The 22,396-nt window shown below is 38.4% G+C and overlaps 3 protein-coding genes across 3 annotated transcripts; 1 reads left to right on the top strand and 2 right to left on the bottom strand.

The window, feature by feature from the left end:
- Positions 1-3,501: 3,501 nt before the first annotated feature.
- Positions 3,502-6,807, bottom strand: LOC111212752 (MATH domain and coiled-coil domain-containing protein At3g58410-like). The gene is made up of 3 exons (XM_022714333.1): positions 6,749-6,807; positions 4,000-4,102; positions 3,502-3,906 (listed from the first exon to the last, which is right to left on the bottom strand). Exons 1-3 carry the CDS (start codon positions 6,805-6,807, stop codon positions 3,502-3,504), a joined length of 567 nt encoding a protein of 188 aa, XP_022570054.1.
- LOC111212753 (IQ domain-containing protein IQM6-like) lies at positions 5,229-9,786 on the top strand. The gene is made up of 9 exons (XM_022714334.2): positions 5,229-6,973; positions 7,113-7,485; positions 7,561-7,675; positions 7,961-8,026; positions 8,101-8,189; positions 8,277-8,364; positions 8,443-8,682; positions 8,768-8,869; positions 8,945-9,786. Exons 1-9 carry the CDS (start codon positions 6,958-6,960, stop codon positions 9,554-9,556), a joined length of 1,701 nt encoding a protein of 566 aa, XP_022570055.1. The 5' UTR covers positions 5,229-6,957; the 3' UTR covers positions 9,557-9,786.
- A 4,786-nt stretch (positions 9,787-14,572) lies between these two features.
- On the bottom strand, positions 14,573-18,225 carry LOC111208269 (serine/threonine-protein phosphatase PP2A-4 catalytic subunit). Its single transcript, XM_022707226.2, has 11 exons — positions 17,965-18,225; positions 17,263-17,319; positions 17,050-17,133; positions 16,729-16,800; positions 16,492-16,563; positions 16,236-16,276; positions 15,901-15,967; positions 15,393-15,584; positions 15,195-15,284; positions 14,996-15,103; positions 14,573-14,922 (listed from the first exon to the last, which is right to left on the bottom strand). Exons 1-11 carry the CDS (start codon positions 18,055-18,057, stop codon positions 14,857-14,859), a joined length of 942 nt encoding a protein of 313 aa, XP_022562947.1. The 5' UTR covers positions 18,058-18,225; the 3' UTR covers positions 14,573-14,856.
- Positions 18,226-22,396: the final 4,171 nt, after the last annotated feature.

The following is a 22,396-nucleotide window of genomic DNA, read 5'->3' as shown; positions in this document are numbered from 1 at the left end:
CTGTGAGTCATACGCAACTCCGCCATATATACACTATATACAAAAATATTATCAATATGAAATAAATTTATTGAATATTAATCTAACAATAAATGAATAAATATTTTTACCTCTCATATTGTAGAACATCTTCACAGTTGGTGAGCAAATATGTTTGCAAATGAGCGTGCTCAGTGTCCGTAAGTCTCCGCTTCGTGAATTTTCCACTAAGTCGTCCTATTTCCTTGAACATGCTTGGGACAGTAACATGATATGTTGCTCTCTCCCCTCTATCATCATGCCGAGCAGGTCTTCGGTGTTTTGTATGCACTTCTGGTGGAAAATAATTTTCAGCAAAGATTGCAGTTTCTTCATTGATCACCTGTGCCACTATAGATCCTTCCACCCTGCTTTGATTTTTGACCATCTTCTTCAGATGATGCATATAACGCTCAAAAATATACATCCATCTGTACTGCACAGGACCACCAAGTTCCAATTCTCTTGCGAGATGAATAGCAAGATGTTCCATTACATCAAAGAATGATGGAGGAAATATCTTCTCAAGGTTGCACATGCTGACTGGTGCGTTTGTCTTCAAATTATTAATACCCTCTTCAGTCACTACTCTGCTGCATAAGTCGCGGAAGAAAACACTAATCCCTACATAGATAAAAGACATAATTTTCGTAAGTATTAAGTTTTTATAAGCATAATTGTTAAATATAAAAATAAATTAAATTGTAAAAATATAATATACCTGCAATTGCTTCATGAACATTACGTGGCAATAATGCTGAAAAAGCAAACGGAAGGAGGCGCTGCATAATTACATGACAATCATGACTCTTCAAGCCAGTAAACTTTCCTTCGCTTCTATCAACGCAGTTCCCCAAATTTGATGCATATCCGTCAGGAAATTTCACTTTATCTGTAATCCAATCAAAGAACTCTTCTTTTCTAGCACCATCCAGCCGATAAATGGGAAAAGGGGCCGTACCGTTCTCATCAACGTGAAGTTCAGAACGATCACAAATATCGACTAAATCCAACCTTGACTTCAAATTATCCTTCGTTTTACCTTGGATGTTAAGGACTGTGTTCATCAGATTATCGAAGAAGTTCTTCTCAATATGCATGACATCTAAATTATGCCGCAATAGATGACTCTCCCAATATGGCAGATCCCAGAAAATACTCTTTTTGTGCCAGTTATGTAGCTCTCCAACCGCATTGACTCGAATGTTTTCATGTCCACCTACATCTGGCGTCCTTTCTGCATCAAAATACCTAAACTGCTTCAACAAATCTTTCCCACTAACTTCCTCAGGTGGACCATCAAACACCTGCTTGTTCTTCGTAAACGAAGTCTTACTCCTGCGGTATGGATGATCAGGTGGTAGAAATCGTCTGTGACAGTCAAACCAACACGTTTTCCTTCCGTTCTTTAGTTGGAAAGCATCTGTGTCATCTTGACAATATGGACATGATAGCTTCCCATGTGTTGTCCATCCAGATAACATACCATATGCTGGAAAGTCACTTATTGTCCACATAAGTACTGCCCGCATCTGAAAGTTTTCTTTGCGCGAAACATCGTATGTCTCAAAACCATGCGCCCATAGTTGTTGCAACTCATATATTAGTGGTTGAAGAAACACATCTAGTGATCTTTTAGGATGATCTGGCCCGGGGACGAGAATTGAGAGAAACAAAAACTCTCGTCGCATGCACAAGCTCGGCCGTAAGTTGTACGGTGTCACAATAACTGGCCATAGAGAATACTGTCTTCCATGCTTTCCAAATGGGCTGAAACCATCAGTAGATAATCCAAGATAAACATTTCTTCTCTCTTCCGCAAATTCTGGATATGTTGACTGGAAATGTTTCCAAGCCTTTGCATCTGAAGGATGTCTAATCTCACCATTTGTGGAATGCTCTGCATGCCATCTCATTGCTTTTGCTGTGCGCTCACACTGATACAACCTCTTCAATCTTTCCGTCAAAGGCAAATACCACATTCTTTTGAATGGGATCGGAACTCTTCCCCTCGTCTCCTGATAACGAGGTTTCCCACAAAATTTGCATACATTCCGTGTCTCATCCGCTCTCCAGTAGATCATGCAGTTGTCAATACATACATCTATCACTTCATACGGTAGTTGAAGACCTGCAACAAGTTTCTGAACCTCGTAGTATGAACCCGGTGCAAGGTTATCCTCAGGTAGAATACCTTTGACAAAATCAGTAATCGCATCCATACATTCTTCAGCCAAATTATAGTCTGTCTTAATACCCATTAATCTAGTTGCAGATGATAAGACTGAATGACCATCTCTACAATTTTGATACAAAGGTTGTTTTCCTGCATCCAACATGTCAAAAAATCTCCTAGATTCGGGGTTTGGTTCTTCCCCTCTATAATGATCATGTACCATCTGCTCAGTACCTACACCATAATCTATATCCGTTCTAGATTCTTCTAACCTAATATCAGGCTGAAGTTCACTAACAGGCTGAGGTTCGCTAGTACTACCATATTCATAACCAGTTTCCCCATGAAGGTACCAAACTTTATAATTACGTGAAAACCCTTTCATATACAAATGAGTCCAAACATCAAATTCTTTTATAACCTTATTATTATTGCAAGAAGAGCAGGGACATCTTAACATACCACTTTTTGCATCCGGTTGCTGTTGAACAAGCCTCATGAATTCTCCAATCCCTTGAATGTATTCTTCCGTAAGCAAATTGGTGTTCGAATCCAAATGAGGTTTATCCATCCACGAACGATAATAAACTTCTGAAGACATGATTTTCACGGAATTGTTATGACTAAAGAGAATGAAGAGAGAATGAAGTGTGAATGAGTTGAATGAGGAGGGGATGTATTTATAGGAAATTGCTTACGGACCTCCGACGACTTTCCGAGGAAATTCCGACGGATGTAAAGCAGTCCGTCGGAATTCCGTCGGTATTGTCCAATCTCAAACGGCTATACAACGGTCATATATATTTGTCGGCAACGGTCACATGGTTCGTCGAAAATTCGTCGGAAAATACCGACGGAATTCCGACGACTTTACTGTTAATCGGAATGTCGTTGAAAATTCGTCGGAATATACCGACGAACTTCCGACGACTACAACGGTTACATTTTTTATCGGAATGTCGTCGAAAAGTCGTCGGAAAATTCTGACGAACCTGTTTCGTCGGAATTCCGTCGGAAATGGCCGACGGAATTCCGACGACTTCAATTTTTTGGATTTGGTCGGAAATTTGTCAGTAATCCGTCACAAATGTCCGACGACATTGGTGTCCGTCGGAACCTCCGTCGGAATTCGGCGTGTTTTCTTGTAGTGAGAGATGCAACAAATTTAGTAATAGACCATAACAGCAAAAGGCATTTTCACAAAAAAATGACACTAATACTAATTACCTAACAAGAGAACCTCTTTTGTAACAAAGAGGGAAAATATATAAGACAACAGAACACAAAATGTCTAAGAACACAAGTCATCAAACAACATCATCTAATGACAGAGGAGTTCTTGTGTCCGACAACTCTTCCTCTTCTTTCTCCACTAAGGCATCCAGGTCTGAACACTTTTTCCATAACTCCAGTAAACTATCCTCCATCTCTTGTAGCCGAGCCACACAAAATTGTTCTTTCTCCTTCTTTACTTTCACATGGTCCAACTTCTTCTCCAACCAATCCACCTTAAAACCAGCGTCTCTCAAGTACGTCAGTGCAACGTCTGCTTCCACAAGATCTTCATTGGATAGCTCCTCGAGTGATTGGCACATCGTCTCGATTAAGCTGAGCAGGAAATCCATACATGCTTTCCTCAGATGTTGGTTCTTTGCACGGAACTCAACTGCAATGTCTGGATGTCTTTTAAAGATAAGTCTCACAGATTCTACCTGAGAATGAAGAGAGATGTTTAAAGCATCAGATATTAAGAACACAAAAGGTTACTAATAAAAAACTAATGAGCGTGCGTACTGTAAACTAACCTTTGAAGGCAGAACTTGAAAGCCACTGAAATTCGTGCTTTCCTTTTCAATTTTTTCCGATGCATCTGAGTATCTTTTGGTGGTGGAAACATGACACCAACCACTAGGGAGAAAAGGATTTATTTAAACAAATGAACTTAAATGAACAAAGACAATAGAGGAAAAGTTGTGTTTACCGTTTGCAGACACATTCACAAATGGGTTAAAGATAAGAGATGGCCAAGAGGAGAAACTTTTTATCACCCTAATGGACTTCGTATCACCGTGATTTGCCATGAAGATTCCTCAGAGTTGAAACTACAGGAGCAGGACAAGAATGAAACCATTAGAACAGAATGCAAATACATAGAAATCAAACAAAATTTGTGAACCAAGAGTAGAGGATATGATCTAAGGATTACCCTTCAAAGTCGTGTAGATGGAAAGGAGAGACACTGAAGAGCTGGTGTAAGAAAACATCCAAGTTCGTCTTTTAAAACTTTGAAGAGTGAAACAGGAGTGCAAAAATATTTTAATCATCATCGTTGGTTCCCAAAAAGAAGTTACTTATTGCTTAGGGAACATAAACTAAGCAAGAGTCACTATTGGTAGCTCATGCATGCGAGGTAATACAATACTATCACGTTAAATCATGTAATGATAAAATCAGAAAATCGTATGTAGAAAAAAACATTATGAGATTTCTTTTTATAAAGTAAAAGATTTATAGATACATTGAATACTTCAAAGTCGTGTAGATGGAAAGGAGAGACACTGAAGAGCTGGTGTAAGAAAACATCCAAGTTCGTCTTTTAAAACTTTGAAGAGTGAAACAGGAGTGCAAAAAAAATTTAATCATCATTGTTGGTTCCCAAAAAGAAGTTACTTATTGTTTAGAGAACATAAACTAAGCAAGAGTCACTATTGGTAGCTCATGCATACGAGGTAATACAATACCATCACGTTTAATCATGTAATGATAAAATCAAAAAATCGTATGTAGAAAAAAACATGATGAGATTTCTTTTTATAAAGTAAAAGATTTATAGATACATTGAATACTTGATAGTTTCAATACTAGGATGACATACCTTGTAACCGTGATATAATTTCCCAGGGTAAGAAGCATACTTCGTAGAAAGTGTTGTATCCAGTTAAGAGGCATATCAGGTAAATGATCCAACAAACTACAACCGTTATAAGGTAAGAAGCATACTTCATACAAAGTGTTGTATCCAGTCTATATATGTTGACTTGAACAAACGGTAGCTAGACATAGAAACAAACGCAACTTCAGGAATCAAATTACGAACTGCTATAAACCCATATATCATGATGAGAATCTTCCTACTACAAAAAAGGATGTGCCACAAAGCTGTGCTGAATCAAACTGAAAACTAGTTAATTCAATCGAACAAACAACCACTCGAGTAGATTTCAGCTATCAGTCATAGATCGTTCACTAGCAGTTTCTCGGTAATAACCAAAGAAGCCAAAATATCAGCAAATTTCTGATGAAGATCAAGGAGAATAGTTGAGCAGATCTCACCTCGGTGGCAACTATAACAATGTTGGGCCTCATTTTCTGCTGATTGTACATGTATTTGAGTTTAGACGACTATGGAAGAAGAAACCTTAAAAAAACTCTTCTCGTGTTTTTAATTCAGACCGGGTCAAAGTGGTTATTCATTGTGAAATGTGAATCAATTCACTTTGTTACAAACACAATCTTTTGGTAGTGCAATTAAACATCATTAACCAAACAACTTTGATTTCTCAACAACCAAAACTATGATACTGGTTAATCAGACATTAAAAAATATGTATGTTGCAACAAGATACAGAACATAGAACGGTTGAGCAGTGGAAACTCCAAGACCATTGGTGGAAGACATGAAAAAATCTTACTCCCGATGGGGCTGAGACACAGGAAACCTGAGATAAGCAGAAATTAACATACCAAGAACAAGACAGAAATGAAAAACCTCTTAAGGAAACGCTATGATTTTGGTGATCAGATTGTTTACTAAAGAACAGTCTTGAGACTTTAGAGAAGCAACTTACAAGCCAGTCAACGTAGAAGCTTAGATTAAGATGGAGAGCGCTGCAAGTGCTTGGGAGCTCAACACTAGCGGATCTTCATCTTCTACGTCTCTATCTCGCTGAGCTGAAACGTCGACGTTTTGTTTCAGTGACGGAGTTCCTCGGAAAGGAGAGGACTTTTAACAGACACACGGCTAACTGACTGAAATTGCATGAATGGTCCCCAGTGTTTTAAACATTTCAAATAAAACACATAATATTTTTTTGTGTTTCTAATACACTTAAAATTTAAATACTAATCATGATTAGTTACTTTGGTCATATAGAAACACATAATTGCAATCATGTTTTCATATTAAGCTAGTGTAATCAATCCAGTATTTTCTTACCAACCACTCATTAAGTTCCATGTTGGTAAACTATATCAAATTTATTCACAACGAGATATGTGAAAGTTTCATTCAGACCTGTACAGACCTGTACATGTCTTTTATATGTAAACAAGTATATTTATCTGAGAAATTTAATTAGTTTGTGTATAAACAAAAGTTATTGTATCTTTACGAAAATAGATAAAAGTCTGACCGGTGCCGTTTTAGTAGACCGGCCAAATTAAGGGAAAAACAGAGGAACAACAACAAAAATTAGAGCTCCATCGTGAAGGCTCTCTATGTTTAGGAGGAAGAAGAGAAAACAGAGGATCCTATTTTCTCCCAGCCAATGGAACACATTAGCATCGATAGATCGACGTTTCTTGAGAATCTCATAATCAGAGATAGCCGTCATTGTCGTTCTCTCTCACGTTCACATCTAATCCTAGACACCAACCTCTCAATATTCAAGAGTTTTAGCACGATATCTCCTCTTTTCAAGATTCCTCTGTTTTTTAATCTTTCATTACAGAACATCCTTCTTCTGTCTCATTTCGAATGAGTAATGTTTGAATCGCAAGGTATGTTTCCTTTGCGTTGTGCATGAAAAAAAAAATGTTACGTGCATGAGTTATGTTTTTTGATGAATTTTTTTTTTTTGAATATAATGTTTTTTGATGGTAACATAAGGGTAAAACATCTTGTGTCTTGGTTCTGTAGAAATGAAGACAATTCTTCGATCAGTCAGCTTTAATAATGACAATGAATCGGATTCAACCATCACCGAACCACCAGAAACTAGAAAGACGCTCTACAATAGATCTCTCAGCATGAAAGGGACAGAAAGACCTAGCCTTTCTTCGGAAGACGTGGAGAACAATCTTTCTTTAAAGCCTCTAACTTTTATGAAAGAAGATGACAAATATAAGATACGGCAATGGAAACCTTTATCCGTAAACGATCACGTAAACGAGTTTCTAGCGTTAATAAGTGACAGTAGATACCAAGCTGCGTTAAAGCTGCAGAAGGTTTATAGAAGCTTTCGAACCAGGAGGAGGCTAGCTGATTGTGCTGTGGTGGTTGAGCAAAGATGGTTCGTATGTTTGGCATCATTGTTTAGATAGAGAGAATATAGTTCTATGTTTAGTAACTATAATGGAGTTTGCAGGTGGAAGGTACTTGATTTTGCTGAGCTTAAAAGAAGTTCTATATCGTTTTTCGAAATTGAGAAGCAAGAGACTGCAGTTTCACGCTGGTCTAGAGCAAGAACAAGAGCTGCTAAGGTAACAACATTAAGCCCATCAGACCAGAGTCAGATCTGGAATTTAAGAGGCCACAAACATTTTAGGTTAATCTTAATATATATATATATATATATATATATATATATATATATATATAATCGACAATTGGGGGCAATGCAACTTATATAAAATAGTTATTTAATATTTGGAGGTAAAAACGAATGTTTCATTTGGCTATGCTCAGTACGGGTCCTGCATCAAATATGTTGGTTTCTTCCCTTGCACTAATCTTTAATCAATGGTTTGGCAATTTTAATGCCTTAGGTGGGTAAAGGCTTGTCAAAAGATGAGAAAGCTAGGAAGTTGGCTTTGCAGCACTGGCTTGAGGCAGTAAGAACATTCTTTTACAATGTCTTTTTATGTGGATATGAGTTTTGTGTAATGCCAAAATGTGATAATAACAGATCGATCCTCGACATCGCTATGGCCACAATCTGCAATTCTATTACCATGCTTGGCTCCATTGTGACAGTTACCAACCCTTTTTCTATTGGTGGGTTTGCTATATAACCAATCAAAAGTGTGACAGTATCAGGAGTACATACATTTTACAAGCTAACAACCAACTTTGTATGTTCAGGCTTGACATAGGAGAAGGAAAAGAGTTGAACCATGAAAGATGTCCAAGAACAAAACTATACCAACAAAGCATCAAGTATCTTGGTCCGGTGAGTTCTTAGTAGACCATTTCTGATGACATTCATGTGTTCTCCTGACCAATGCTTTGTTGTTGTTTTTATGAACAGACTGAAAGAGAAGAGTATGAAGTGGTGATTGAGGATAGTAAACTAATCTATAAACAAAGTGGGATAGTTCTGGACACAAAAGAAGGTCCTCCAGATACAAAGTGGATCTTTGTCCTAAGCGTGTCTAAGATCATGTATGTTGGAATGAAGAAAAAGGGCAACTTTCAACATTCTAGTTTTCTTGCTGGAGGGGCTACCTTATCTGCTGGTAGGATTGTGGTTGATGATGGTGTTCTTAAGGTAAAAATAAATATGTTTCCTTATGTACAAGACGAGAAGTAACTCTCTATGTGTTAAGTTTGAGTTCTTGGGATGATGTTTTCAGGCAGTTTGGCCTCACAGTGGACATTATCTACCAACAGAAGAGAATTTCTTGGCCTTCATGTCTTTTCTTAGGGAGAACAATGTTGACCTCACTGATGTAAAGGTAACATTAATTCCGGTTTTGAGTTTAGGGTATGATTCAAGCCATTACAGAGACTTTGTTTTTCAATTTTTGTAGAAGAGTCCAGATGAAGATGATGGAGAACATCATTTCAAGGTCAAGAGAATGCCTTCAAAAATCAAAGAGGTTGAAGAAGAACCGTGTGACTTTGTGGACGCTGAGACTGGTTTAAGTCCAAACGCTAAACCTAAAAACCATCCAGAGCTACATACATTAACAAGGTTCCATCCAAAAGACAAGGACATGGCTGAGGATGATGATGAAGAAGAGCCTGAAACGCCTTCAGAAGAAGGATATGAGACAGCAGAGGAGACATTCATTGCTGAGGAAGAGTTTGCATATCCAAAATCTCATCTCTTCGATGAAGACATTGAAGAATATGAGAAGCCTGTACCTAAGGAGAAGATAATGAAGAGGATAGATTCACACAAAGGACTCAAATCTTATCAGTTAGCTGAGAGGCTGCACTCGAGGTGGAGTACTGGTGCAGGTCCTAGGATCAGTTGTATGAGAGATTACCCTTCAGAGCTTCAGTTTAGGGTTCTTGAACAAGCTCAGCTATCTCCAAGAGCTTCAAGCTCTTCAAACCCATCTCCTTTTGCTCCGGTTAGATCAAGGGGGACAAGTCTTGGGAGAAGTCCTTTCTCTCAAGAACTTGAGAGGCTTTAGGTCTGTGTATAAAGGATATGTACGAAGCAAATTGACCTGTGATGAAGTGGCCGGATTGAGTATTTTTTTTTGGTTATGTAAGGTGCAGAACTAAGGGCTTGAAGAATGTTCTTCTTATTAGGTGTGTGACTTGTTTCACAAGTCACCTTTTCATTATAAATTATTTTTTTTTTCATATTTTTGTCCTGTGAATATTTTGTAATTTTCTGAATCATATTTTGATATTTTTACCCTTAGCTAATTTTTATTTGTCCATGGAAAAAACAAACAGATTAGCTGAAAATTAAACAAAAAAGCGGTTGAATATTAAGGTGAACTAAGGTCTAAGGGCTTAATTGCTTAAATGAAGTATGATCTTATTATGTCAATAGCGTATAGAATGTCAGATATATCGACAAACCTTGTTATTGAGACCCAACATCGATTTTTCTCATAAAAACAAATAACAAATACGACTCGTGTTTCTTTCTGAGACGAAGAATAGGAGGCTGCTGTTGCAAAACATTCAGGCCAACTTAGGATCTGATCACTTATTTACTGTTGAGCCACTTGGCCTTAGCGGAGGATTAGCTCTTTTATTTATGGATGAATTTCAAGTTAATGTTTTATTTTCAAATAACATAATGATTAACATTGAGGCACTCATTGATGGAATAAAAGTCTTTATGACATTTGTTTATGGAGACCCTGTTTTAGAACGTAGGGATCAAGTTTGGGAACGTTTTACGCGTTTCTCAACAACACGAAATGGACTTTGGTTCATGATAGGTGATTTTAATAAAATAACTGATCATAGTGAAAAGGAAGGTGGTAGAAGGCGCTCTGATAGTTCTTTCTTGCCATTCAAGCAAATGCTGAGCGACTGTGGCATGCTGAAATTTCCTTTTACTGGAAATATGCTATCATGGGTAGGAAACGATCAGGAGGGACGACTGTTAGATGTCGCTTGGATAGAGCAGTGGAGAATGAGGACTGGCATGAAAAGTTTCCCCATACAGCAGTTAGGTATCTCAGGCTTTGGGGCTCGGATCATCGTCCGGTCCTAGCAGACATCCTAACAAAGTCAGTGAAGAGGAAAAAGAAATTTAAATTTGATAAACGTTGGCTGGATAACGAGGAACTCAGGCAAGTCATCCTCGAAGGATGGAAGTCGGAGGATTTGCCTCCTGAGGCGAATATAATTGAACACATTGCTAGTTGTAGAAAAGCGTTAAGTCAATGGAGGAGACAGAACAATGTGAATTCCGAGAAGTTAGTAGAAGAGCTTAAAGAGAAGGTGGAAGACCTATATTCGAATGATGATGCTACCTCTAAGGAAATAGCAGATGCTCTGAAGGAATTATCTACTGCTCTTAAGGCAGAAGAGATGTTTTGGAGACAGAAAAGTAGGGTTCTCTGGCTAAGAGAAGGTGGTAGGAACTCAAAATATTTCCATGCATTGGTGAAGCAGAGAAGAGCTAGGAATAGGATAACACAACTTTTAGATGACAATGGGAATGTGGTGGAGGATGAGGAAGGGTTAGTAGCCATTGCTACTAGTTACTTCCGACAAATTTTTGAGTTTTCCAACCCTGAGGATATAGCTGATGCGCTATCAGAGATCTCACCTACGATTACTAGGGCAATAAATGAGGACCTGACTGCTCCAGTAACTGAATGGGAGGTTAAATTAGCATTGTTTGCTATGCACCCAGAGAAAGCTCCAGGACCGGATGAAATGACAGCTCTCTTCTATCAGAAGTTTTGGGATATTGTCAAAGATGATTTAACTCGTATGGTTAATCAGTTTCTTTTTGAGGGAACAATGGCACAGGGCCTGAATGACACGAACATTTGCTTAATTCCTAAGACAACGAAGCCAAATGAGATGAAAAAGTTCAGACCTATCAGTCTATGCAATGTCAGCTATAAGATAATATCTAAGATCTTATGTCAAAGATTGAATAAGGTTCTTCCACAGCGGATATCTGAGACCCAGTCAGCCTTCGTTGCTGGTACACAGATTACGGATAATATCATGATAGCTCAGGAGATGTTTCATGCTTTGAGAACTAAACCAGGAGGACGAGTTAAATGAATGGCCATAAAAACTGATATGAGTAAAGCATACGATAGAATGGAGTGGTCATTCATTGAGGCAGTCATGAGAAAGATGGGTTTTTCAGAGATATGGATTGAATGGATTATGCGATGCATCACCTCGGTCAAGTATAAAGTCCTCATGAATGGAGAACCAAGGGGAAACATTGTCCCTGGGAGAGGTTTACGCTCGTTAGCCTTCTTAATCAAGCAGAGAATCAAGGGAAGATAACGGGAATGCGAGTCGCTCGCGCTAGCCCCTCGGTATCACACCTTCTCTTTGTTGATGATATCCATTTCTTCTGTAAGGCGGAGCCCCGTGAATGTGAAAAAGTTATGAAAGTAGTCAGGAAATATGAGAAAGCATCAGGTCAACGTATTAATTTTGACAAATCCTCATTACTCTTCGATAAAAGGATTCCAGCGAATGATAGGCATCAGATCAAGGATACTCTTGGTATACAAAACGAAGACGGGATGGGCTCCTACTTAGGAATCCCAGAGGACATCAGTGGGTCAAAGTGTAAATTATTTGCTTTCTTAAAAGAGAAACTCCTACACAGAGTGAATGGTTGGACTGGTAGATGGTTATCTAGGGGAGGGAAGGAGGTTTTAATTAAATATATATTGTTAGCTCTTCCGACCTATGTCATGTCCAGCTTTCTGCTACTTCTGGAGATATGTGAGAACCTGGCAAGTGCCATTCCACAATTCTGGTGGAGCTCGAATCCTCCAAAAAGAGGGATCCATTGGGCAAAATGGGAGAAAATGTGTGCACCTCGAGAGAAGGGAGAAATTGGTTTCCGTATGATCCATGAATTTAATTTAGTTCTCCTAGCTAAGCAGCTTTGGCGTCTTGTTCAATTCCCGGATTCACTAGTAGCGAGAGTTCTTCGGGGAAAATATTACCGTCTGAGTCCGCCGTTGCGGATTGGCGCAGCAGATACCCCATCGTATGTATGGACGAGTATTATGGCTGCGAGGAAGCTATTACGACTGGGCATCAGAAGCAAAGTGCATTCAGGGTATGAAATTAATGTGTGGTAGGATCTTTGGATCCCTTCGACGCCAGCTAGACCGGCTCGCGCCCGGGCCCAGTAGTAAACCCAAGGATGACCGTAAGCAGTCTTATCAATCCTGTTTCCAAGGAGTGGGATGTTCGATTACTGGAACAATATGTAGCTCAAGAGGATATCCCGATGATTCTGAGTTTGGCCATAAGCCCTACCCATCGACGTGATACATTTTGTTGGAGCTACACAAAGAACGGACAATATACTGTTAAGTCAGGATATTGGGTTGTTACAAATTTGATGAGGGATGAGGAGGATATAGAAGTTCTACAACCCAGTATTACAAAACTTCAAGCCTTTTCTTGGAAGGTGAATGTGCCACAAAAGATATGTCATCCTATATGGCAACTAATATCATGACAGGTAGCAGTGACGAGGAATCTGGTACGCCGTAATATGCGTTGTGATAATTATTGCCCAAGATGTGGAACGCCAGAAGAGACTGTTACTCATGATATCTTTGAGTGCCCACCGGCCTTACAAGCATGGGAACTATCATCAACGCCGTCGAGCTCTCAAATCTTTCCGGTATCTAGTATTTATGCTAATATGGACTATCTTTTTTGGAGAAAGAATGGTATTCTGCAGCCAGAGGATGATATAGATCCTTATCCTTGGATAATTTGGTACATCTGGAAAGCTAGGAACAATAAGTTTTTTAGAGGAATAGACAGAGACCCATTGGAACTAGTCAGGTATGCAGAGAGTGAGTACCAAGCTTGGTACAATGCAAGAGACACTGTACCGGTCCCGCCCCATGCACAGACTGCTGAAGAAACACAAGCCTTAAGCTTGGGTAATATTTGTATGGTGGATGGTTCATGGACCTCCACCGCTCAGTATAGTGGAATGGGATGGGTTTGGAAGGATACAATGGGGAAGATTCAACTCATGGGGTCAAGGAACTTGAGGAGGCGGGAGACAGCTTTACACTCAGAACTGGAAGCGTTACAATGGGCAATGGAGAGCATGATACAACACTTGACATGTCAGAGGTTTGGGACGGACTGCAAGAATCTGATTGCAATGATGGAACAGCCACAAGCTTGGCCCAACTTCTCAACAGAGCTGGAAATCATTCAAACTCTTCAGTTGTGTTTTTCGGACTTCAAGATCAGCTACTTTCCAAGGACGCAGAATGAGATTGCAGATTCGTTAGCTAGGGATGCACGTTCTTTTCATAGACCTTTATGTTTTATTGGTTGTTTTATTCCGGTCTGGCTTCCCAGACCACCTCAAGTTTGAGTAATAGAATAGCCGTTTGCTGCAAAAAAAAAAAAAAAAAATAGGAACAAATTTTATATATATCTTACTTACTCCTAATAAATAGCTTAGATACGTTGTCTTCTACAGGAACTAGATGAACAAATGAGAATCATAACTAGTCAAACCCACATGGAAGTTTTAGAGTGCAGATCACAAACAGAGGAGCAGAAGATGATGAGGTTATGAAACATGTTGGCGACATAAGCACATGCCTACATTGCTTTAGGAAAAAAGTGTGAAGCAATCACCAATAGCAAAATGCATGGTGGCATTCCCAAGCTCAAGCTTGACAACGGATTTGAAAATGGGAAGAAAAAACTGTGCGAATTCTTGAACCAGGACTCATTTGATATGACACAGGTATAAGGTTTTTGCGATACCAAGGCCTTGCCTGGTCTGTTGTTTGACCTTGTTCCTTCGCTATTCTCTTGCATTAACTTCAATTAACAGTTTCATACTTTCATTGTTTGGTATTACATACAATTTTATCATACCAATGTACATCACTTGACCAAACACAGTCTCGATTGTTGCGGCAGTAAAGAACTTTATGTCATGTACTCATCATGTATATATCAAAAGAGTATCATGATAGAAATTCAAGGGAAAATAATGGTAATGAATCAAAATAATAATATCTCACATGCAACAGATTCTGATGCAGAAGGGAGCTGAATCATTTCAACCAAACAACAAACATTCATAGGGGTTTTAAAGTTCATTGAACTCAGTTGCCTATATTATACACTATTCGAAGGGAGGAGCTCAAATCGATTTTCAAGAGAAGCAACCTGGAACACAGATGCGTTGTACCAAATCAAATAAGCAGAGATCTTCAAAAACTAGCAACCGGACTTTGCAGCTGAGAGGAGGTGACTGTATTCAAAGGAAGTAGTCAGGTGTCCTTCGGGTCACATCTGGTTCTCCTCTCCTTGGGGCTGGTTCAAACTGTTTCACAATTTAGACTCTGTCAAGTCTTTTTTCCTTTCAGAGAGGCCAAAATGAAGATTTCTGGACGTACCTGAATGAAGGTGTGGTTCCTGCAGTCATCGACCTCAAGAATGGAGGCCATGTTTCCACAGCGATAGCAATAGTTTGGTGCACTGAAAATAGTAACCACCTTTTGCTCCTGTCAATGGGAACATATTTTTAACATAGTTAGCAAAGATTCTCGAGTTTTGGCTAGTCTACGCAAGGAAGAAGAGTTTAGTTGGCTTTACGTGTGCCCAGTTGAATCCATCCATAACCAGCTGATGTGCTCGAGCAATCAGTTTTAAGTTGTTACTGTGGTTGAATTGTTCGGAAATGTCCTACGAAAACAGAAATGAAAAAAAGTAAAGTCAATTACACACTTATCTGTAGCAAACAAAAAGGAGATTCAGGACAGCTTCTGAAACAGAGGCTACGTAATGCAATACCTGACCAAATGTATATCCGGCACCACGGGGAGAGATCCCCCAGCCACACCTGTCATCAGGATCAGACCATAATAAGTCGCACATCGGTCCTTCATGTGGAACTTCTTGAACTCGATCAAAGTTCCTAATGTTGTCAAGGGTCTCGATAGACGGTGACAGTCCACCGTGAAGGCAGAATATTTCCGACTCCACCTGGGAACAGGACATGACATGAGTTGGATTATTGTAACTATAACTCTTAACAACACCATCAATTCAATCATCACAGTTTTAATTAAAAGATCATACACTCTAGGCTCTAGATAGTGCAAGTAGCAAATGCAATTCATATCGTCATTCACGGCAATTCAGGATAGAAACCATCTACCAACTAAATACGCTAACACACGCACATGCATGTTCAAAAAAGACATTTTTGATGGAATCGGATATTGAGAGCGCTGAAGACAATGGGTCATCTATATTATATGAGTAAATAAAGTTGCAGTGTGATTTAAATAGTACTAACCAAGGCTGTCAGTGGGAAATAATCAAAGAGGTCTGTGAAGATCTTCCAAACATTGGCATTGCCATACCTGCAAGTACAAAGAAGCTTTGTTAAGCAAATTTTAAACGAAAGGACCCAAAATATATTCCTAAAGGCGTAGAAGGAGAATTACATTGCTTTGATTAGCACTAACAAATAATTAAGGTATGAAAAAGATACGACTGAGAACAGTTACGGTGAGCAAAGCAAATATCAGAAACCAAAAGGACGTGTAGAGTACTTGTGAAAAAAGAAGCTTTATGCCATGGACAGAGTGAGTTAGTAGTTTATAGAACATAAGGATGTTGGAGACTCACTTTCGCAAGCATTCATCATAAAATCCATAAACTTGAGTAATCTGCGAAAAAAGTGAATGAAACCGTGAGTCAGATAAAAAGTTGGAGGACAGACAAAGTACAGCAAACAAAATTTAGGAAAACCTAAACTGACTTGTAAATGTATATAGCATAGTGCATAGACATGACCAACATTGTAATTACGAAAGCATCTCGTCTATGACAACACTGTATAACTCCGAAAGTGAACGTACAAGTAGAGACGAAGTTAGTTTACCTGACGACTTTCATGGTTTCCTCTAAGAATAGTGATTCGCTGAGGATACCGTACTTTCAAGCCGACTAACAGCTGGAAATCAAATTAAAAAGAAAGAAAGACTATTAGCATCGTAATCAAACAAACATACACAAACGTTAGGAAGAGAGACCAACCAGTATGGACACACACAGAATATCTGATCTAACAACATAACAAGACAAAAGATGTTTTCCTACTTCAAAGTCAGATAATTACCGTAACAGTTTCGACAGAATAATATCCACGGTCGACATAGTCTCCCATAAATAGATAGTTGGTATCAGGGCACTGCAAAAAAAAAAAAAAAAGCGTAAGATGATCTATCAGACAACAAATTAGAACCAGAAAAGACACCTAAGCACTACTATTAGATATAACCCATGAGAGGCTCCAAATCATTCTGAGTATTCAGTGAGTATGCACACTTTGTACTACCCACCACCCAGAATAAATAAGTGCTAGAAAAGAAGGATACTGTAAAAAAAAACTTGTATATTTGCGGCCATTAAGCATGTCAGCAAGTGTTATAGATCTTACCATTCCTCCAATACGGAAAAGCTCAGCAAGATCATGGAATTGTCCATGAATATCACCACAGATTGTTACTGGACTTTTGACAGGCTGCGTGCAAGGAAATGTATAAAATTAACTCTACTTAAACCAAACAAAATGAGTGAATTCAAAATGGTTACACAATCTACCGCATGGAAATTATATTCACCACCAAGAGATGCAAGATCGATAACTAACCTGAACGTTGCTTTCATCCATCAAAATCTCCTTAGCTTTCTCGCATAATGCTCTAACCTATACAAAACAAAAAAACAGTAGACATGATAAGTTAAATCTTTCACCTCCTTTAATTCTTAATAAAGAGAAACACGACTAGCAGCAATATCCAGTATCAAAAACATAACAGTGAAATGTCAAAGTAGAGTGACCATTTTGACATAAGCAGCAAAAAGAAGATCATATACAGTAAAAAGACCTTACTTTTTTTACAGATATAGCTCGTATGATCTCCAGACTGTAACTTATCAACATGTAACCTCTCTCTATCGCATACCAGCAAACGCTATTCTCATTATTTTTTTAATCCTTTTACCCAATTAAAAAGTCAGTAATGCATCTAACTGATGAGATTTGATTTTGTTAACCACCTATCCAAAACGATAACTTTGATGTAAGTCAGGCAAACCCACAATACAAGGGAGAGCAAAGTGCAAGTGAATCACCTATCTTAAAATGATATGATAAAGTCCTTTTCTTTTTCGACCCACAAAACTGACGTGAATGAGAAAGTATACACATACGTCGACTAATCAGCCATCAATTAGGATAATCTCATACTCACGCAAGAAAACGAAAACCTTTTTCATTTCCAACAAAAATCTCCAATACGAATCCAATTCAAACTACGAGAAATCTGTATAGGAAGAGAATTGGAGGCACCTGTTGCTCGGAGAGAGGCTTGCACTGCATGAGCTGAGAGATCTGCTCATCAAGATCGAGTGTTGCGTCCGTCGGAATCGAATTCGCGCCCATGTCTTCCTCTTCCTTCCTATAGTCGGATCGGGGAAAGCGATTAGTGGCAGGCCTAACCCTAAATTGGATGGATCCTGCGTTTTCTTCGATATGAGAGGGGCGCGCGTGAGGGAAGAGGCGCGTGGTGGTTTCTACTAGCTTTCGAGCCGTCTCTCGAATTGACTTTAGTGCCCTTACTCTTGAGCATCTATTTATGGAGGAAAGTCGTTAGTGTTTTCAAAAATCTGTTAAACTTTTTTTCCTTATAGCATCTCTGATGGATAATTCTTAGGGCGAGGTTCTTGACGGGATATAATAAATCGTTTCTTAACTTTTAATTAAAAAAGGTAAGAGTCGGCTCTTAAATAATGCTCTTATATCCCGCTAAGAACTCCACCCTAAAAACTATCATTAAACATGTTCTTATATATCTTTGGTACAATTGAATGAATAATTTATTATTTAATAATTTTTATTATTGAGCTAAGCTAAAATACAATCAAATCTATGGGAAAGATTGATATACATTTTCCTTTTCCACTATATATATATACATATATTCAAACTTTTTTTACTGCGTTTACATTTTTATCAAAAATAAATAAAGTAGTTCACAAATTTCATTTAAATTATTGAAAATAGAAGAAATAATAAAGTTATTTACATATTTTCATATGAAAAAAATAAAGTGAAATGTATTTTGATATAAAATTAATTAAACTGATATAAAATTTGAGACACAATTAATTTATCATAATTATCTTCTTTTTTGATTAAGTGCCAATATCTGTTGTTACAACATTATATAGGAAACCAGGAGAAGAACTAAAAAAAAAAAGACACCATTGATATGGAGAGTATAATACCATTCCTTTGCCAATAAGTCAGCACTTTTATTTCCTGATCTTTTTGGTGCCCAAATTGAACCTGAGCAAAACGGTTCTTCCACTGATGTATAGAATCTCTGAGCATAGGTAAACGCATATCCCTTTTGATTGATTAGGGGCAAGTTGTCACCCTCATAAATAACTCGTATACCCAAGAGACCAGCAACATAACACTGCATGGCCCACATCAATGCCGGACATTCAGCTTCAATAGGAGAGCTCCTTCCTTTGAATTTCCCTCCCCATGCCACTCTGTTGAAAAATACTCAAATGATTCCGTACTATCCAACCCATACCAGAGGGTGATCTACATATCTTTTTTAAACATATGTTTATACCTCAAAATATAAATTTAAATGTTTTTAAATAAGATGCTTAAAATAAAAAATAAAACAAGTTGTGAAGGTGAACATGTAATGTTTCTCGCGTCGGTGTCCGATCCAAAAAAGAAAAAGCAAAGTTAAGGCTTTTCTTGACTACCATTGACTTTGAGTTCTACCTTTCGTCTCCATTCGATTCCCTCTGCCGAGTTTGAGGTTCTCATCTTGCTTTTCACGGTTAAGAAAGTTTCAAGCTTTTTATGGATTTTAGGACTTCCACAACCAAAATTTTCAGCTATGAGTGCATCATGGGCAGATGCGGCTGACTCAGGCCGTGAAGTGAATCCCTTTGGAGGCGATGCTGATCAGGAGAACACTAGCATTGACTTTGACGACTACGAAGATACTGTTGAAAGTTAAACTTGATTTGGATCACATTTTGGGCTAATAATTTACTAATCATTTTAGTCCAAACTTAGTCCAATATCTAGAATCATCCTCCACCTCCTTAGAATAAAAATCTAGATATTCTCATAGAATTATCTAGATAATTATAATAAAAAATCTTAGATATTATGGTAGAATTCTCTAGATTTAGGATTAAAATATGTAAGATATTTTGTATTTTGGAGACTATAAATACCTCCACTCCCCTTTCATTTTGTATCATCAAGAAGTATCCAAGTTTGTAAGAATCATCTAAGTAATAAGAATCTTTTTCTAAGTTATAAAAGCTTTCTTCTTCACAAAGCTTCTTTCTCTTCAAACACTTAAACACTTTCTCCATCCTTATAAAGTTTTTCATTCCAACAAAGTGGTATCAGAGCTACAAGTTCCTTTTGAAGATGGCAAACAATGGTGTTCCCTTCCAAGTTCCATTGCTCACTAAGAGCAACTATGACAATTGGAGTCTTAGGCTGATGGCTATCCTAAGAGCACATGATGTGTGGGAGATAGTCGAGAAAGGCTTCAATGAACCGGAGAATGATGGTGGTCTATCTCAAACTCAAAAGGATGGTTTGAGAGATTCAAGGAAGAGAGACAAGAAGGCTCTCTGTCTAATCTATCAAGGATTAGATGAAGATACATTAGATAACAGCCTTTCTTTAAGAGATAAAGCAAATAATCTCATCACAAAGGTGCCAATGTCAAGCAATAGAATGTTTGTCTTAAACATTCAAAATGACATTGCACGATGCCTCAAGATGTGCTACAAGGAGGAATCTTGGCTTTGGCATCTTCGATTTGGGCATCTCAACTTTGGAAGCTTGGAGCTACTTTCCAAGAAAGAAATGGTGAAAGGATTACCTTGCATCAATCATCCAAATCAAGTGTGTGAAGGTTGCTTACTTGGAAAGCAATTCAAGATGAATTTTCCAAAGGAGTCGGAGACAAGAGCAAGAAAGCCACTAGAACTCATACATACAGATGTATGTGGCCCAATCAAACCAAGGTCACTTGGTAAGAGTAACTACTTCCTTCTCTTTATTGATGACTTTTCAAGAAAAACATGGGTTTACTTTTTGAAACAAAAATCAGAAGTGTTTGAAAATTTCAAAAAGTTCAAAGCCCATGTTGAGAAGGCTTAAGATCAAGTCCATGAGATCAGATCGAGGAGGAGAATTCATGTCCAAGGAGTTTCTGAAGTATTGTGAAGATAATGGCATTCGAAGACAGTTGACGGTGCCAAGAACCCCTCAACAAAATGGAGTAGCAGAAAGAAAGAATAGGACAATACTTGAGATGGCAAGAAGCATGCTCAAGAGTAAGAAGCTACCAAAGGAGTTGTGGGCAGAAGCAGTTGCTTGTGCGGTTTATATATCAAACCGTTCTCCAACAAAGAGTGTTTTAGAAAAGACACCACAAGAAGCTTGGAGCGGAAGGAAGCCTGGAGTCTCACACCTAAGAGTCTTTGGAAGCATTGCTCACGCTCATGTTCCAGACGAGAAGCGGAGCAAACTAGATGATAAAAGTGAGAAGTACATTGGGTATGACGCTAACTCCAAAGGCTACAAGCTCTACAATCCTGAAACAAAGAAGACAATCATTAGTTGGAATGTCATCTTTGATGAAGAAGGAGAATGGGATTGGAGTTCAAATAATGAAGACTACAACTTCTTTCCATCCTTTGAAGAAGAGAATGTGGAGCAACCGAGAGAAGAGCCAGATACACCACCAACTTCACCAACAATAAGTTCTCAAGGAGATGAAAGATCAAGTGAAAGGACTCCACGCTTTAGAAGTCTACAAGACATCTACGAGGTAACCGAAAATCAAGACAATCTTACTCTATTTTGTCTATTTGCGGATTGCGAGCCTATGAACTTTGAAGAAGCCCAAGAAAAGAAGTCATGGAGAAGTGCAATGGATGAAGAAATCAAGTCGATTCAAAAGAATGATACATGGGAGTTAGCTTCACTTCCAAATGGGCACAAGGCAATTGGTGTGAAGTGGGTGTACAAGGCAAAGAAGAACTCTAAAGGAGAAATTGAAAGGTACAAGGCAAGATTGGTGGCAAAAGACTATAGTCAAAGAGTCGGGATCGACTATGATGAGGTATTTTCTCCAGTTGCTCGCTTAGAAACAGTTAGACTAATCATTTCATTGGCAGCCCAAAAGAATTGGAGGATACATGAAAAGGATGTTAAATCAGCCTTCTTAAATGGAGACCTTGAGGAAGAAGTCTACATTGAGCAACCACAAGGCTACATAGTTAAAGGAGAAGAAGACAAAGTCTTAAGGCTGAAGAAGGCGCTTTATGGATTAAAGCAAGCACCAAGAGCATGGAACACTCAGATTGATAAGTACTTCAAGGAGAAAGGCTTCATCAAGTGTCCATATGAGCATGCACTTTATATCAAAACTCAAAACAATGATATATTGATTGCATGCTTATATGTTGACGACTTGATATTCACTGGCAACAATCCGATTATGTTTGAAGATTTCAAGATGGAGATGACAAAGGAGTTCGAGATGACCGACATTGGATTGATGTCATACTACCTTGGCATTGAAGTAAAGCAAGAAGAAAATGGAATATTCATTACTCAAGAAGGATATGCTAAAGAGGTGCTTAAGAAGTTCAAGATGGATGACTCAAATCCAGTTTCCACGCCAATGGAATGTGGAGTCAAGTTATCAAAGGAAGAA

Source organism: Brassica napus, chromosome C4 (assembly GCF_020379485.1).
Source record: "Brassica napus cultivar Da-Ae chromosome C4, Da-Ae, whole genome shotgun sequence".
NCBI classification, from domain to species: domain Eukaryota; kingdom Viridiplantae; phylum Streptophyta; class Magnoliopsida; order Brassicales; family Brassicaceae; genus Brassica; species Brassica napus.
The sequence above is the reverse complement of the archived record's forward strand: the minus strand, read 5'-3'. Positions and strand labels throughout refer to the sequence as shown.

What these genes read in the sequence shown, in the direction of transcription:
- LOC111212752 (XM_022714333.1), bottom strand. Translation starts at nt 6,807, where the DNA reads ATGACGGCTATCTCTGATTATGAGATTCTCAAGAAACGTCGATCTATC. An exon ending in CGATCTATCGATGCTAATGT is followed by an intron (nt 4,103 to 6,748) that starts GTTCCATTGGCT and finishes TTTTCTCCCTAG; the next exon opens with TGGTTGGTGTCATGTTTCCA. An exon ending in TTCAAGTTCTGCCTTCAAAG is followed by an intron (nt 3,907 to 3,999) that starts GTTAGTTTACAG and finishes CTTCATTCTCAG; the next exon opens with GTAGAATCTGTGAGACTTAT.
- LOC111212753 (XM_022714334.2), top strand. An exon ending in TACCAACCCTTTTTCTATTG is followed by an intron (nt 8,190 to 8,276) that starts GTGGGTTTGCTA and finishes TTGTATGTTCAG; the next exon opens with GCTTGACATAGGAGAAGGAA. An exon ending in GCATCAAGTATCTTGGTCCG is followed by an intron (nt 8,365 to 8,442) that starts GTGAGTTCTTAG and finishes TTTTATGAACAG; the next exon opens with ACTGAAAGAGAAGAGTATGA.
- LOC111208269 (XM_022707226.2), bottom strand. Translation starts at nt 18,057, where the DNA reads ATGGGCGCGAATTCGATTCCGACGGACGCAACACTCGATCTTGATGAG. An exon ending in GAAACCATGAAAGTCGTCAG is followed by an intron (nt 16,277 to 16,491) that starts GTAAACTAACTT and finishes CTTTTTTCGCAG; the next exon opens with ATTACTCAAGTTTATGGATT. An exon ending in ATGGATTCAACTGGGCACAC is followed by an intron (nt 15,104 to 15,194) that starts GTAAAGCCAACT and finishes TCCCATTGACAG; the next exon opens with GAGCAAAAGGTGGTTACTAT.